This window comes from Macaca thibetana, chromosome 11, assembly GCF_024542745.1.
Source record: "Macaca thibetana thibetana isolate TM-01 chromosome 11, ASM2454274v1, whole genome shotgun sequence".
Taxonomy (NCBI): Eukaryota; Metazoa; Chordata; class Mammalia; order Primates; family Cercopithecidae; genus Macaca; species Macaca thibetana.
This window is the reverse complement of record NC_065588.1, coordinates 72,557,746-72,575,378: the sequence shown is the minus strand read 5'-3', so window position 1 is coordinate 72,575,378 and position 17,633 is coordinate 72,557,746. Positions and strand designations below refer to the sequence as shown.

Sequence of the window (17,633 nt, the reverse complement as noted above, 5' to 3'; positions counted from 1 at the left end):
GGCACACCTAAAGGAGGCAGAGGAGGTGCTGTCCACCTCTGTCCCAGCAATTTCTTGGAAAACCAGTAAACTTTGCAAGGAACAGCAACTTTGTGTCCATGCTTCCAATTCTTACTTACCTTATGCCCCTATTCTACCAATAATAGTGTTTCAAGGCACTGTGCTTTCTATGCCACTGATATCTGGCCCTGTGACCTGATTTTTAGAATCTTTATCGATACTAGTTTCTGTCTATAAATTTCATGAGCGAACATTGAAAAAAATAATAAGCTGAGTCAAAAGATAATCGATAAACTGGGAAATTTTTGCAAATTTCATCATAGACAAAATGCTTAACCTCCCTAAAAAAAGCTTTTAAAATTTGAATGAAAATGATTCTATAGAAAAGGAAACCTATAGAAAAAGGAGTGGAAGAAATTACCGGGCAGTTGGAAAATGAAGAAATAGGAACAGTCCTTAAACATGTAAAAACCTCATGCAAAATAAGGAAAATGTACATTTGAATTATAGTAAGTTATTGTTGTTTTTCCATCACATTGACAAAAAGTCAAAAATCTTTTATATCCTAGTTCTAATATCTTCTGCACTTTTATCTGTCTGGAAATTCATTTCTCTCAGAATATAAGGCAAATTCCTGTGAATCACAAGATCTTGAGAGATGCCCCCTGTCCCAAATAGAAAGATTGTACTTTTCTGGCATTACACACTGTTGCCAAGGTTGTGTTGGCAACCAGGGGTGATCATGCACTACCATGCGCAGTGCAGACTAGCACAGCACCCTGAAGGTAATCTGGCAGTATTTACCAAAAGTATAGATGCATTCATCATTTGATACACTAATCTCACTTCTGGGAATAACTCCTACAGATATAATGCCACATATACAGAATGGCATATACACAAGATCGTTGCAGCAGTGTTTGTAATAATAAAACATTAGATATAACTCCAGTGTCCAGCACAGTGTACTGATTAAATAATATGTGACACATCCACCCATATAAGGAAGAAGTCCATAAACTGATCTGGAGGGACCTCCAGAATTGTGTGTGAAAAAAGCAAGGTGTACAGAAGAGTATGTATAGTTTGCAAACCTTTTTGAAGAAAAACAGGACTGTTTATTTATATATGCTTGTTTATGCCTAAAGAAAACTTAGAAGGAAACTTTTTTTAAAAGTTACCTATAGAAGGTAAGTAGGAACAGTGTGGAGAGATGGGGCAGTAACAAGACATGTGTACCTCTTTATATTGCTTTGACTTTTGAACTATATATATTTAATTTTAAAATAAAATTGCAGAATAAGGGAATTTAAACCAAGATGGACAGAGAGCAATCAGAGGGTTGCTACTCCAGAAAAACACAAGCTTTCAACTTAGCACAATTGTCAATAAGCCTAGGTCTGTGCTCTTCTGTCTCACATCTCATTTTTTAAAAAATCACCACATTGGACTGTCAGACATGCTTGTGAAACATAAATGCCTTTTTGTAAATAAGGGTATAGTAACTACATTACAAACAGAAAACAACAAGAACAAAAACAACTTCTCAGTAAAATTTACTTCAGACATACACAATCAAGTTTTTGCAATGATTACAACAACAGCAGAACTGTATGGGGGGCAGCTGAGTCATGGCTCCTACAAACTTCTTTAAAATGAAAATTACTCTTTGATTATCCATTATTCTGGTTGAGTTTTTATTCTGGAAAATCAGTTAATAGTACACAAGAGCAGGTTGAAGAATAAAAATAGGTTAAAACCTTCTGTATTGATTTAATTATTTTGACTCTGCTTCATATTTGTAATTTGAAACTTCTGTGTTTTGTACTAAGGACTGCATACCCATAAAATCCTATATTTAGATAAGTACTTTGCACAAAAGAGGCTAACGTCAACGTATGTCCTCCCCTACATGCACTACAGCACCCACCAGTTACCATTGATCTACTCTAACATCAACAACTGAGAATGGACTCAACCAAGTAAACATTAGTCCTTCACTGACATATGAGGCTGAAGACTTCTATCAGAATTGTTAATGAGGCTGCTTGGCCACTGCCTATCATTGCAAATGCTAGAAATCACACAGTGCATGAATCCAAAATACATTTTTATTTTTTTCAATCACAATTTTCACAGAGCCACTAACAACATCTCAGGTTCTGCAGAATCCCAATTCAGAAACCTTGGTTTGGAGAGTTTCCAAAATCTACTTTAGCGAAGACCCGGGCAGTGTACCAAAGAATGGGAAAATGTGACCAGGTTAAGAAAAACAGAAATGGATTTACATGGTTGAAAATTGATTACATGCTTGTTTTGTCATCCATTTAAAATAAGAATTATGTTTTCCAATCATATTTCATACTCGGTTATTAGTTAATAAATGTGAGAGAGAATTTGTGATTTATTTTGTAAAATTTTTGTTTACCATTTTGTGTTTTAGGGCTGCTCTTGAAGAAAATCCTTATTTCCGTTTGAAGAAAGTAGTGAAATGGTATTTGTCAGGATTCTATAAAAAGCCAAAGGTAATGTTTGTTTGTATTTTATTGTCTTTAGTGTTTTATGAGTGCTTTATATTTTATGTAATCTGTAGATTGTTAACAATTACATTACTGGGCTTCTTTGACTTAGCAAAATTGCAGAATACCTGATGATTTAGACCTGTATTATGATTGAAGTCGTTTAATTTTATTTAATGTAAATTTTATTTACTCTGAAATTTTATAAGGATGGTTCCCACATGGTACAGTTAAACCCATTTTGACTAGTTTAAGCTATTTTGAATCCTTTGTATTTGTAATTTGAAATTGCATTTTTTTTTTAAACCAGGGACTGAAGAAACCTTATAATCCTATACTTGGTGAGACTTTTCGTTGTTTATGGATTCATCCCAGAACAAACAGCAAAACTTTTTATATTGCTGAACAGGTATTAGAAATGCATGTATGGAAACAAAACTTATCTGGAAGTTACTGGAATATTTTTATAGAAAATATTTACTCAGTAAACTCACTATTATTTAGCCTTTCTTACTTGTGCACATTTGGTAAACATTTAACCTTTTAGTATTAAATACTACTAAATGTCCTATTCATAGGTATTATTATTACACTCATGGAATCCTTTGACCAAAAATAAATATTTATTTTTCCTTTGCTATACCCCCTGCCCTTTTTTTAATGTTTATTTTTTGGCCGAACTCGTATTTCCAAAACAACTTTTGATCATGCTCAGAATTATTCAGTGGTGTGGCATTCATTTGTCTGGCATTCAAAGTCCTCTATATCTTTTCCAAATTTATCTCAAATTAATACCTTTCTAGTTCTCCACAGTAGTCAAACCTGTGCAGTTCATGACTAGGTAACCTGATCTCACACTTTCTTACCTCATTTTTAAATTTAATTCTCCCACTCCAGTATTTCTTCTTAGCTATTCTTTATCAAAACAAACTCTGACTCACTTATCCTTCATGATCCAAATGACTGCAGCTCCCAGTGATTTTTCCCTTCTCAAACTTCTGTATTGTTTTTGTGATTATCCATTAAGCTATTATTTTAACATTCATATCATTTACCTTTTTACAGAATATTTATTTTCCTAATTGAATTGTTAGCTTCTTTAATTCCCTCTTCTCCCCTGTGATACCTCTCTTGTTGTTGTATACAGACAGAAAATATTTTAGTTTTTCATTAATATTTTTTCATTAATATTATTGAATATTAATGAAATATTATTTCATTAATATTTTCATTAATTTGAACTCATATACATCCATAATCATGACTTTCAGTCTTCTGTCTGCATAAACTTGAGGAATATGACATTCTCTTTCAATAACAGTGGCTCCTTTTCATGGTAATTCTCACTTTGAGTGTAAGGAGAATGAGAAGACCGTGTATTCTTTGGAAAACCTTCTTCTAGAGGTTTTGATAACCCCCTCAAGTCAAAACCACTCATCTATATTAAATTTTTTAAAAGTCAATGATTTAATTCTTCATGAAATTAAGAAGCTTGAGATGCTGATTTTAGTTTGTCTCATGTAAGAGAACATAAGAGGTAAATATATTGTTGAAGGCATTAGATTATTAAATAACGTGTTTTTTATTTTTGTTTCTTATAGTCATTCAGTAATCCATATGAAGACTAATCACTATATTAGTTATCAATTGCTGTCTAAAAAATTACTGCCAAAACTGAATGGGTTAAAGCAGTATTTATTATCTCATATGATGAGGTTCAGGAGTCCGAGATCTGCTTAGCTGGGTGGTTCCGGCTCAGGATTTCTAATGAGCTTGCACTCAAACTGTCAGCCAGCTTTGCAGTCATCTACAGGCTTGACTGGACAGGAAGATTCATGTCCAGGTTCATCACATGACTGTTGACAGAAGAACTCAGTTCCTCATCACATAGGCCTCTCTATAGGGTTTTTCACAATCTCAAAGATGGCTTTCAGAACTAATGATTGAGAGATCGGCAGATAGAGCCCCCAACGTGGAAGGTGCTTTGTAACCTAATTTCAGAAATTACATAGTATCACTTCCACACAAACCAATTTCAGTACAATATAAGAGGGGCCTATGTGAATACCAGGAGTGTAGGTCTCACTAGGAGACAGGAAGCTGGTTACTATAACCATCAATATTTAATTTTACTGCTTATTAAATGTTTTTTCTTACTCATTATAAGACTTGAACTTTTGATAATGGCACAATAATATGCTTATCTTTTTATACTTTATATAAACATGTTTTTATATTTTATATATGCATGTTTTTTCTTGTGTTTAATAGGTGTCCCATCATCCACCAATATCTGCCTTTTATGTTAGTAATCGAAAAGATGGATTTTGTCTTAGTGGTAGTATCCTGGCTAAGTCCAAGTTTTATGGTGAGTTTCCCCCTGTCCCAACTTGCACCCATTCCTGGGAGGTATTATTTTCCGGTGAGCTTTTATTTAGTAAGTGTCATGGGCTATTTGCAACATGGAGTTTGTCATTTTAAATATCATCTTTCCTTGAATAATGGCTTTTTTCTGCCCACTCATAAAGGTGTGGCTTATGTATTCATCACATATATGTAAATATATCATAAACATCACTTATGAAAAGACAGAATGATTGCCCATTATAGCCCTTTAGTGCATAAAGTATTTCTTTTGCCTTTAGTCTGACCAGTTTTTTGTGTTTCATCTCAGTGTATCTAAGGGATCAGTCTTTCTATTGTAGTCTTTGAACAGAGAGGAAGAATTCAAGTATGTTTAGGAGACCTGGCCCAGGGTCAATCGGTAAATATATTTAACTTTGGACTAAATAACATACCAAAAAAAACTGTTTGCAAAGTACAAGGGAAAATAGAGAAAAGGTTATAGTAGGAAACATTAATACAAAAACTTTGACAGTTCAAACAAATCATTGCCAAAGCTATATACCAGTAAAACATATATAACCTTAAAATGCTTTTATATAGTGTTTTAAAATGTTTAAATGAAGAACAATTAAATTTCAACCAAAGAATTTTAAACCTGAGTGAAAAAAATTATTATGATAAAAAAGGAAAAATAAAGTATGTAAACAGAAATCCAAGGTTTGGTTACCTGAGCATGTGGTGAGCCATAGTTAAGTCTGCCACAGGGATATCTAAGAGTAGTTTTTGATCAGGAACCTGGTATGTGTTATATTTCTTCAAGGTATCTTTTATTTCCCTTGATGTTTGTTTTCATTTGGTTTTGGGGGTTTTTTTGTTTTGTTTTTTTAACCTTGTTTTGTTTAAGATGGTGATTGCTTGTTTTTTTTTTTTCCCTTAAGTTTATATGTATTTTATATTTGATATATTTCTTACCTACTTCACCTTTCATCCCTCCATTCTTCTACCCTGACTATAGTATAAATGGCTTTTCTGAGTGTGTGTTCTAACTTTATAGAAATTTTTATTGAGTACAAGGTGCATAGCTTGCTTTCTGGGATTACTTCATCAGTGGGCCTTTTTTCTGTGTTATGGTACAATTTATATACATCAGAGCTATCTGTTCCTTTATAATTTGAAAGAGTCTATTAAATCTAGAATGAATTTAAGATTGTCAGAATTGGTTAACCTATAGGTAAATTCAAAAGACATTTTTTCTTATTTTTTCCTTTTAATACATGTAACTGTTCAAAACAGAAATGTCAGCATTATCTTGTGAGTTTTATAACATATGCAGATTTAACACACGTAACTGTAGTATATAAGCCTGGAAGAGAATGGACCTAGAAGTAGTAAAATTTTCTTTTCTATATAAAGTGGTAAAAGATTAACTGTAAGTGAGTACAATGGCACAATCTCGACTCACTGCAACCTCTGCCTCCTGGGTTCAAGCAATTCTCCTGCCTCAGCCTCCCTAGTACCTGGGATTACAGGTACCCACCACCACGCCCAGCGAATTTTTGTATTTTTAGTAGAGATGGGGTTTCACCATGTTGGTCAGGCTGGTCTTGAACTCCTGCCCTCAAGTGATCCACCCGCCTCAGCCTCCCAAAGTGCTGGGATTACAAGCATGAGCCACTGCACCCAGCCAACTGTGACATTTTGAAGATAAATATTGTAATCCCTAAAGCAGTGGTTCTCCTCAGGAGACATTTGGCAATGTCTGAAGACATTTTGGGTTCTCACAGTTGGGAGATCCAGCAGGTAGATGCCAGAAATGCTGCTAAACATCCTACAATGCACAGGATAACTCCCTACAACAAATAATTATCCGGTCCCCTAAATGTCAGGAATGCTACCATTGAGAAGCCCTACACTAGAGCAAACACACAAGAAGAAAAATCACCACCAAAAGGTATAGGCAAAAAGTCAGTAAGAAAATTAAAATGAAATTATTTGAAAATTTTAAACAATAGTTTAAATAATTTATAAAAGAAACAGGAAAGCCCAATCAAGGAACAAAAATCAGAGGGGACAGATAGAAAACACGTAGCAAAATGATAGACCAAAACCCAATAATATGATTGTATCAGTCTTAATGGCCCAAATAATCTCAGAAGACAGTGATTATCAGATTAGCTAAAACAGCAAGGACCAACATACCTTAAATGTAGACACACAAATAGGTTGAAAGTAAGTGGAAAGTAGGCCGAGCATGGTGGCTCAGTCCTGTAATACCAGCACTTTGAGAGACCAAGGTGGGTGAATCACCTGAGGTCAGGAGTTCCATACTAGCCAGGCCAAAATGTAGCCTGTCTCTACTAAAAATACAAAAATTAGCTGGGCATGGTGGTATACACCTGTAATCCCAGCTACTCGGAGTGCTGAGGCAGGAGAATCACTTGAACCCGGGAAGCAGAGGTTGCTGTGAGCTGAGATCATACCACTGCACTCCAGCCTGGGCAACAAGAGCAAGATTCTGTCTCAAGAAAGGAAAAAAAAAAAAAAAAGAAAGTAAATGGAAAGTAAAAGTTAAAAGCTAAACTATGCAAGTATTAAGTACAAGTAGAGTTGAGTGAGTATATTAATAAAATAGATTTCAAGACAAAAACATGTTAATAGAGATAAAGAACATTTCATAATGAAATAAAAAGGTTCAGTTCTTCAGGATAACATAATAATCATAAATGCCTATGTACCTAAGCATAGAACTTCAATATGAAGCAAAAACAGAATTAAAAGAGACAGAAATTTGAAATGGGCAGATTTTCTTAAGAGATACGAATTACCACGGCTGACCCAAGTAGTGGTGTAAAATTGTAATACTCTTATGTCAGATAAATTGATTTAGTAATTTAAAATCTTTCTTCAAGGATATACTCCAGGCCCAGATGTCTTGAGTTCTTCTAAAGATTTAAGGCAGAAATAACAGTTCTACACAATTTTTGGCAGAAAATAGAAGAAAAAACAGTCCTCAGATCATTTTATGAGGCCAAGATTATCCTGATCCCCAAACCAGAGATTACAAGAAAATAAACTACAGATCTAATATCCTTTATGAACATACATGCAAAAATTCTTAAGTAGTAACAAATCAACATATAGGAAGAATAATATATGGACATATACATATAAGTAAAAGTATCATGATCAATATATTAAAAGAATAATATGATGAAATGGATTTTGTCTCGGGAATACAAGGTTGGTTTATCATCTGATAAAAATGTAATTTACCATATTAATAGAATAACAGAGAAGAAAAGTATGATTTCAATAGATACGGAAAAATGATTTGACAGAATTCAACACCTATTTATTTCTTAGTCCTCAAGAAACTAGGACTAGATTAAAGGCATCTATGAAAAATACATAGCCAACTTCATACTTTTAGGGTGAAAACTGAATAATTTCTACCTAAGATCAAGAGCAAGGCAAGGATGTTTACTCTCATTACTTCTATACATAATTGTATTAGAGGTCCTAGCCAATGCAGTAGGCAAATTAAAGGGAAAAATAGCATACTGATTGAAAGGAGGAAGATAAGCCGTTTATATACCAGATTATATAGAAAATCTTCAAGAATATACAAAAAAAGCTCATATAACTAATAAGTGAATTTAGTAAGGTCTCAAGATGCATGGTCAAAATAGAAAAATTAGTCATATTTCTATATACTAGAAATGAATACTTGCAGAAGTGTGTGTGTGTATATATATATATATATATATATATATTTTTTTTTTTTTTTTTTGAGACAGTGTCTTACTATGAGGGATCCTCTCATCTCAGCCTCCTGAGTAGCTGGGATTACAGGCACACATCACCATGCCTGGCTCAGAATGAAATTTAAAAACAACTCCAATTATAATAGCATCCAAATAATATATTTAAAAATAAATTTAATAAAAGATGTAAGTCCTATATACTGAAGACTAAAACATCGCTGAGGAAAATTAAAGAAGATCCAAATAAATGGATAGATAGACTATGTTTATATATTGAGATATTTAATATTAAGATAATAGAGCTCCATTAATTGAGCCATAGACTCAATGCAATCCTAATCATAATCTTGGCAGGCTTTTTTGAAGATATTGGCAAGTTGACTCTAAAATTACTTTGAAAAGCCAAGGACCCAAAACAGCCAAACAATTTTGAAAAAGAACAAGAGGTCTTTCACTGCCTAATTTTAGTATAAGGCTAAGGTAATCATTACAGTGTGGAATTGATGTAATGGTAGATATATAAATTAATGGAATGGAATAGAGTTCAGATGTAGACCTGTACACATGGTCAAATGTTTTTTGACGTGGGAGAAATGATTGTCCAGAGTTAAACATGCATGTACCGTAAACTCAAATTCCACTCCTAGGTATTTACCCATGAAAAAATGAAAATAGATGGCTACATAAAGACTTGTACATAAATATTCTTAAGTATACACAACATTATTCATAATAATCCAGGACTAAACACAACTTAAGGACCATCAACTAGTAAGGAAATGTCACAACTACAGAATGCTAACTAACAATAAAAAGGAATAGAATTCTTATACAACAATGTGGGTGAACCTGAAAGACATTGTGCTAATTGAAGGAAGTAAAACATAGCAAGCTACATCTTCTATAATGCCATCTGTACAGAATTCTAGAATAGGTAAAGCCAGTGATTTAAAATGGACCAGTGGTTTCCTGTGGCTGAGGGAAAGGATTGACTGCTCAGGGGCAAGGAGGAACTTTTTGGGGATAATGGGAAGTTCTGTATCTTGATTGTGGTGGTGGTTATATCACTCTGCAATTTCCAAAACTCGAATTTCACACTTAAAATGGGTTAGTTACTATATGTAAATTTATACTTAAGTAAAACTGAGAATAGAAGGAGAGAAAATGCATACAGGAGAAAACTTAGAAGAAATTACCATAGTATTTTATTGTTGACTATATTTTGGTGCTTTATATTTTTTATTTTTCTAAATTGTCTATAGGATTATTATATCAATTATAAGCATTTAAAGCTTGAGATTTGTAAAGTAATGTGACTTACAGCTAAAAAATAATAGTTTTATTCAAAAAAGAAAATTAGGCTATTCGGCGAAACAGTGTTTTATTAATATTAAGTATTCTCCATGTTTTCTCATTTTCTTATAACTCTCATAAAATAGGCCGGGTGCAGTGCCTCATGCCTGTAATCCCAGCACTTTGGGAGGCCGAGGCGGGCAGATTACCCAAGGTCAGGAGTTAAAACCAGCCTGGCCAACATGGGGAAACCCTGTCTCTACTGCAAATATAAAAATTAGCTGGGCGTGGTGGTACACGCCTGTAATCACAGCCACTCGGGAGGCTAAGACAGGAGAATTGCTCAACCCTGGTGGTGGAGATTGCAGTGAGTCAAGATCACTCCACTGCACTCCAGCCTGGGCAACAGAGTGAGACACTCCATCTCAAAAAAAATTTTTTTTTAATTATAAAAAAGCACATAACTGTATCTTTTAAAAGTAGTCATTATGTAAAAATGAGAACAAGGATGAAATATGTTTTGGATATAAGGTAATGAATACATGTTTGGGCACATTGAGATTGAGACATTTTTAAGACTTTCCACTGTAGATGTCTAGTGGGTGTTCTAAATATATTTTGTTTGTTTTGAATTGGTTGAATATGTTTTGTGAAATTTAATAAACAACATTTTATTTCAGGAAACTCATTATCTGCAATATTAGAGGGAGAAGCACGGTTAACTTTCTTGAATAGAGGTGAAGATTATGTAATGACAATGCCATATGCTCATTGTAAAGGTAAATATTTTCTATACTTGAGTTAGATATTAAGCTTTCCTTTTAAGTAAATGTATGTAGCTGTGATTTGTTATGCTTTGTGATTGATGGAGTCAGACTTATATTTTGTTTGAAAGCATCCTTGGTTTACAGATATTTAAGATTATTGCTATCATTTGCTGAATATTTCTGTGGTGAATTAATTCACCTGTAATGGACCTTTTTGTGATGTATACTTTAGTCAGAAGAGACTGACTTATCATAATTAAATTTCTTTGCACTTACCTGATGTGCAAATTTTCAAATTTGACAAAACTATCTGTTTTTTCAGAATCTATAAAGATGATTTTCTTCTTTTTGCATGCTTTTTGAAAATTTTAATTTACTATTTTTTAGTGTACCAAGTTTTTAAAAGATTTTTCTCACCCTCATTTGGCAATTTCTTAATGTATTATGCTTTTTGACCCATTATTTAAAATACAGATAAGGGTGTTACATAATAATTGTCATGTACAACATTACAACATACTAGGCACCCAACTATTCAATGCATTTATTTAATCATTTCAGCAGCTCCTATAAAATAGAAATATTATTATTCCCTTTTTATAGAAGAGGAAAAATGAAGCATAAAGAGGCTTAATATGCCTGAGATCACACAGCTAAAATGCAGCAAGTCAGGATCTGAACCCAGGTGGTTTACCTCTGCATTCTGAACTTTCAACTGTTTTGCATCAGTTTAGTGTGGTCATGATGTGTATCCTCCCTTCCAACCGGTTTCTTAAATCTTAAAAATAACTTTTTTGGTAATTATCCTCTATTTTGGGAACATAGAAATTATTCAGTATGAAAAGTGGGCAAAGGATACGAACAGACACTTTTTGAAAAAAGCTCATTATCACTGGTCATTAGAGAAATGCAAATCAAACCACAATGAGACACCATCTCATGCCAGTTAGAATGGTGATCATTAAAACGTCAGGAAATAACAGATGTTGGAGAGGATGTGGAGAAATAGGAACACTTTTACACTGTTGGTGGGAGTGTAAATTAGTTCAACCATTGTGGAAGACAGTGTGGCAATCCCTCAAGGATCTAGAGTTAGAAATACCATTTGACCCAGCAATCCCATTACTGGGTATATACCCAAAGGGTTATAAATTATTCTATAAAGACACATGCACATGTATGTTTATTGCAGCACTATTCACAGTAGCAAAGACTTGGAACCAACCCAAATGCCCATCAGTGATAAACTGGATAAAGAAAATGTGACACATACATACCATAGAAGAGTTTGCATCCATAAAAAAGGATGAGTTTAAGTCCTTTGCAGGGACATGGATGAAGCTGGAAACCATCATTCTCCGCAAACTAACACAGAAACAGAAAATCAGCCACCACATGATCTCACTCCTAAGTGGAAGTTGAACAGTGAGAACACATGGGCACAGGGAGGGGAACATCATACACTGGGACCTGTCGGGAGGTGGGGGGCAAGGGGAGGGATAGCATTAGGAGAAATACCTGATGTAGATGATGGGTTGATAGGTGCAGCAAACCACCATGACACATGTATACCTATGTAACGAAGCTGCACGTTCTGCATATGTATCCCAGAACTTAAAGTATAATTTAAAAGGAATTATTTGATATGGCCTTATTTCACAGTTGAGAAACCTGGGAGGGTTGAATCTTATTGAAGGCCAACCCAGCATGTACAAAAGAGGCTAACTTACGGCCTGAGTCTAGATTATTCTTAGAGCTTGAAGTAAGCATGGAGTGAAATATCTTTAATTATGAATTGATAAGAACAAATATATTTAAATTTTCTATCATTTAGAAAAAATAAAATTATGTTCCATGTAGATATCCGTGCCCATACTTAGCTAACAATAGGGAAAATTTTTTATAGCAATGCATGGAAAAAGAAAAGAAGTTATAACCGCTTGTGAATGAGCATATGAAATGATTTTTATAAGCTGTTTCACCCTGTATGTTTTCTAAGGTATGTTCCCCCAAGTCACTAGCCTCACAAATTGTTTTGTAAAATAAGAGTTCCATAGCCAAATAAGTATGAGAAACATTACATAGTCTGTTCCCCTCTCAAAAGATAATATTGTACATTGCATGTTAAAGGCTGCCTTAACATCTTAGACCAACAGCACATACACAACCTGTTTAGCTTTGTTAAACCTAGAGTTTCCCCAGCTTTTAAACACAGAACTTATTCTGTAGTTTTTTTGTTTGCTTTGCTTATGCATTTGATTCTTGTTATTTGCAGTGGTTATATAAAGTCACCACTGAGTTAGCAAATACTGAGCCATTGCTCCTGGGGGGAGTATGAGATTGGATTCGTGTGAGCCTCTTGTCCTAACATTTTCATCAACCAGTCAATCAGTACATAACCTTGTTTTATGTGTGCTTCTATTTAAAGAAACCTGATGTCATTATAACATTAATTACATATTATTGATTCATTAACCTTGAACTAACAGCCAATAGAACTAAAACCTACATGTAGCTTTTAACACACATTTTCCCTATAAGATACATTATAGCTTTCTTGCACTTAGGAACACTAGACAGCAGTGCAACACTACATGTGGGTCCACTTTAAACAGCAAAACCACCAATGAAAAGCACAAAAATGTGAAAACATGGTAGTAAATACACTGCAAAAAGGACACTTTTTTTTTTTTTAACAATGTGGAAGCTGAAACAAGGAAGAGTGTTTGCCTTGCTCAACCTCAGCTCAGAATGTGTGCATCAGGTGACTCAAATTTTTCACTACTCTGCACATGTCTCCAAATGACTACAGAAGCACTCTGGGTATTGATATTTTACTGAGTAGGTGAATTTACAGATAGGGAATTTGCACATAATGTGAATCAGCTGTTATCTATTTATATCCCACAGAACCATCTTTATGTCTATATTATAGATTTTCATTTGAGTGGGACAGAGTGATTTTGAATTACGTTCCTCCTAAAAGGAGATTAGATTACTAAACTGTTTATTGTGAGCCATATACATATAAATTTTTTGTCAAATCTTTTTCCTTTAGGAATTCTTTATGGTACAATGACACTGGAGCTTGGTGGAACAGTCAATATTACATGTCAAAAAACTGGATACAGTGCAATACTTGAATTTAAACTAAAGGTTAGTAGAGATAATAGTAGGTATCACCTAACTAGAAGGAGAGCCATACAATAAATATTGAATAATGGGCACCATGTATTTCCTAATTAAGGACTAAATGTAAGAAAACAATTTACATCAGGTCAAAGATAAGAGCATCTAAGGGATAAGGACAAGGCTAGGTGAATATCTTCGGATAGCCTAAGATAGCAGCCTTGGAAAATTCAAATTAACACAAAGACATTTTTTGTTTTTCATCTTAATTAGTAAAACTGTGGGTATTATATAGAAGATGAGATTTAAGAAGTGATTAGACAGAAATTTCTTAATAAATTAAAGGATTGTTTTTGCCAAATACTAGAAGATATGTGTCATCTTGCAGTCTAGCTGTGTAAACTAAGGCACAGTTGTATTAGTCACTATTTCTATGTAATAAATTACTCTAAAACTCAACAGACTTAATAACTGTGCTGTTCCTCGTGAGTTCTATGAGTCAAACATTTGGACAGGGCATATTGGGAATAGCTTATCTCTGCTTCATAATGTCTAGGGTCTCAGAAAGACTTTGTAGGCCATGGGTGACTCAATAGTTAGGGACTGTAATCACCTGAAGGCTTATCACTACATATCTGATACCTGGTCTAGGGTGACCGAAGGACTTGGACTGCTAATCTGAGCACCTGTATACACGGCCTTTCCATGTGACTTGCTTTCCTGACCACATGACAGCCTCAAAGTAGACTTCTTACTTGGCAGTTGAGGGTTTCAAAGTGCAAGTGCCCCAATGAGCAAGGCAGAAGCTGCATTTGCTTTCTATGACCTAGTCTGAGAAGCCAAATTATATCACTTCCACTGTCGTCTATTATTTGGAGAATTATAAGACCACCCAAATTCAAGGAGAAGAAATATAGACCCCTCTTCTCATTGGGAGAGTGGCAAGGTCTCCTTGAGGAAGAGTATGTGAGCCGGAGGGGAGAGGGTACCTATTGTCAAGGCCATCTTTGGAAATTTTTGTCTGCCTCAAAATGAAAGGGAAATTTGAGAACTTAATGTGAATTAATTGTTCTTGAACAATAGTATATTATGTTCAGATAAAAATATTTCTGTGAACTATGTAATATTACTAAATTGCTGCTATGTTGATATCCAGCTGATAAGCAATTTTGCTCTAATGAAAAAGACCTCTTAAGTATTATTTGATGCAATGTCTTTTTTTTATTTTTCTTTCACCTTGGCAAAATTTTGCTTGTATGGTGATGATAATGTTTGAAGATCATGATGAATGAGTTCTTAAGTATATATGACGCCTTTAAGTATTACATTGGAGCATCAAAATTTTGTCTCTAAGGAGAGACGTTAGGTATTATAGTAACTCAAAATATATTCCTTCTAATTTTATTTTTTGTAGGCTTTTTTTAGCTATGTATTTTACTTTTGTTTATTTTTTAAGGAAGGGGTGTTATTTCAATGGATCGTTTAATTCCCTTAGGTTTACTGAGTTGTTATTGCTTAAGATAATGTCACATTGATAGGGCACAGTCTTGACAGTTAGGTGAGGAGACAGGATTTGAGCATACATGGAACATGAGTCAGTTATATCAGTGTGATCTTTCTTCATATGTTTATTTTCATTTAACATAGTCTGCTTGTTTTATCCTATTTTTTCATAGCAGCAATTCAGATTTCTTATTAAACATTTCTAACTGAAATTTGAGTCAGTATTTTTTACTGCTTGTGCATTCAAGAGCACTGTAACTATGCAAGTAATTTTTGTTGTTTTTTTGTTTTGGTTTTACATTATATGTAAATATAAGTGCTAAGTAAAATGTTTTAACATTTTCTCATTTGAAAGCCATTCCTAGGGAGTAGTGACTGTGTTAATCAAATATCAGGGAAACTTAAACTGGGAAAAGAAGTCCTAGCTACTTTGGAAGGTCATTGGGTAAGTACTTTGTATTGTAAAGAATTTTACTTCCACTGTCGTCTATTATTTGGAGAATTGTAAGACCACCCAAATTCAAGGAGAAGAAATATAGATCCCACTTATCACTGGGAGAGTGGCAAGGTCTCCTTGAGGAAGAGTATGTGAGCTGGAGGGGAGAGGGTACATATTTTTGTAAAGGATTTTATTCTGTGGGAAAAAAAAATAACAATCACATTTAAAATTTAAAACTTATTCCATTGCTGAAAACATCACTATTTAACATAGGCATCAGCTTAATAGCAGATATTTTGGTGTTGATCTGTTATCAACAATAATGAATTTTATGTAATATTTTATTTCCAAAACTTTAAAATCAGTAGAAATAGCTAACACTTATATATATGACTTACTGCATTATTTAAGAATGTTACTCATATTAACTGATTTAATATTTATAACAAATAATCCTATGAGGTGAGTATATAGGTGCCATGACCATTTTATTATTGTTTATTATTGTCCCCATTTTATAGAAGAGGACACTGAGGCACAGAGAGGTCACATAATTTGCTCAAAGTAAGTGGTGGAACAAGAATTAAAGCCCAGGAACCCTGGCTCCAGGGCTGTGCTTTTATGCACAGCACTCTACTGCCTCTCACATAGAAGAAAGAAGCATAGTTCCAATTAGTTATATTCCTTTCAGTGGAACATGGAAAGGATATAGTGGTGTACGAGAGCAATGGTTTTTATTTACTTCTGTGCTAACCTAAATTCATATTTATGTAATTTTGTTAAGAGACACTTAAATGAATAAAAAGAATCATGGCACCGCATGGATATACTGTACTATGAGCACAGAGTATATGCTCCTTTCTGCATACAGTAAGCAGAAAATGTTGAGAAATATGAGAAAGTGAAACTGTATTTAGGGACTCCGCTAAGTGGCCACATACACTCTGAAAATTTTTTTTAATTGCCTTAAATCTGAGCGTCTTCTGGAAAAAAAGTAGCAGTCATTTTTAAAAAACGAAATTTCTGTCTAGGTGGGGTGACTCACACCTATAATTCCAGCACTTTGGAAAGCTGAGGTAGGAGGATCGCATGAGCTCAGGAGTTTGAGATCAGCCTGGGTGACATAACGAGACCTCTTCTCTACTAAAAATAAAAATAAAAAAATTAGATGGGCATGATGGCACATGCCTGTCCCAGCTACTCAGGAAGCCAAGGCAGGAAGATTGCTTGAGCCTGGGAGGTGAAAGCTGCAGTGAGCCATGATTGTGCTACTGCACTCCAGCCTGGGTGAGAGAGCAAGACCCTGTCTCAGATAGATATAGATGAGAGAGAGAGATGAGAGTGAGAGAGAGAAAGAGAAGGATGGATAGACAGGTAGATAAATTGGATAGGTAAAATAGATTAGATAGATAAGGTAGATAGCACCGCTGCACTCCAGCCTACACAAGAGAGTAAGACCATCTCTTAGAAAGATTATTCGATAGAGATAGACCTCAAATTTTTAATGCTAGGAAAGCCTCTTTCAGAGGGATGTGTATGTGTATGTATGAGTATATTGAAACCATGGATAGTCAACAGCATCTCATTGTAGCTGCAACAAATACTATGCTCTACTTTGACAGTTTGGAGATGGTTATTGAGGCTTTGCATGTAATGTTTGAAATTTATGAAGTAAAACTTGTGAAATATCACAAACTGGATATTCAACCAAATTCTTTTTAATTAACTAGTATTATGTATTCAATCTTAATGTTTTTATAAAAATGATAAGAAACATGGGGCTTTTGGAAAAGTGCTAGTTACATTTGTTTTTAAAAATGTTTTTAACTGGAGGATTAACCAAAAGAAATTCTCACCATCATATTACTATACT

The 17,633-nt window shown here is 34.2% G+C and overlaps 1 protein-coding gene across 13 annotated transcripts in view; it reads left to right on the top strand.

The window, feature by feature from the left end:
• OSBPL8 (oxysterol binding protein like 8) overlaps positions 1-17,633 on the top strand; it is a 217,602-nt gene that overhangs the window by 181,156 nt on the left and 18,813 nt on the right. For all 13 annotated transcript variants that reach the window (XM_050748532.1, XM_050748530.1, XM_050748529.1 and 10 more), the window contains 6 exons: positions 2,444-2,525; positions 2,830-2,928; positions 4,791-4,887; positions 10,603-10,701; positions 13,748-13,845; positions 15,677-15,766. In XM_050748532.1, the coding sequence (XP_050604489.1) occupies positions 2,444-2,525; positions 2,830-2,928; positions 4,791-4,887; positions 10,603-10,701; positions 13,748-13,845; positions 15,677-15,766 (565 nt within the window). The remainder of the gene's footprint in view (positions 1-2,443; positions 2,526-2,829; positions 2,929-4,790; positions 4,888-10,602; positions 10,702-13,747; positions 13,846-15,676; positions 15,767-17,633) is intronic.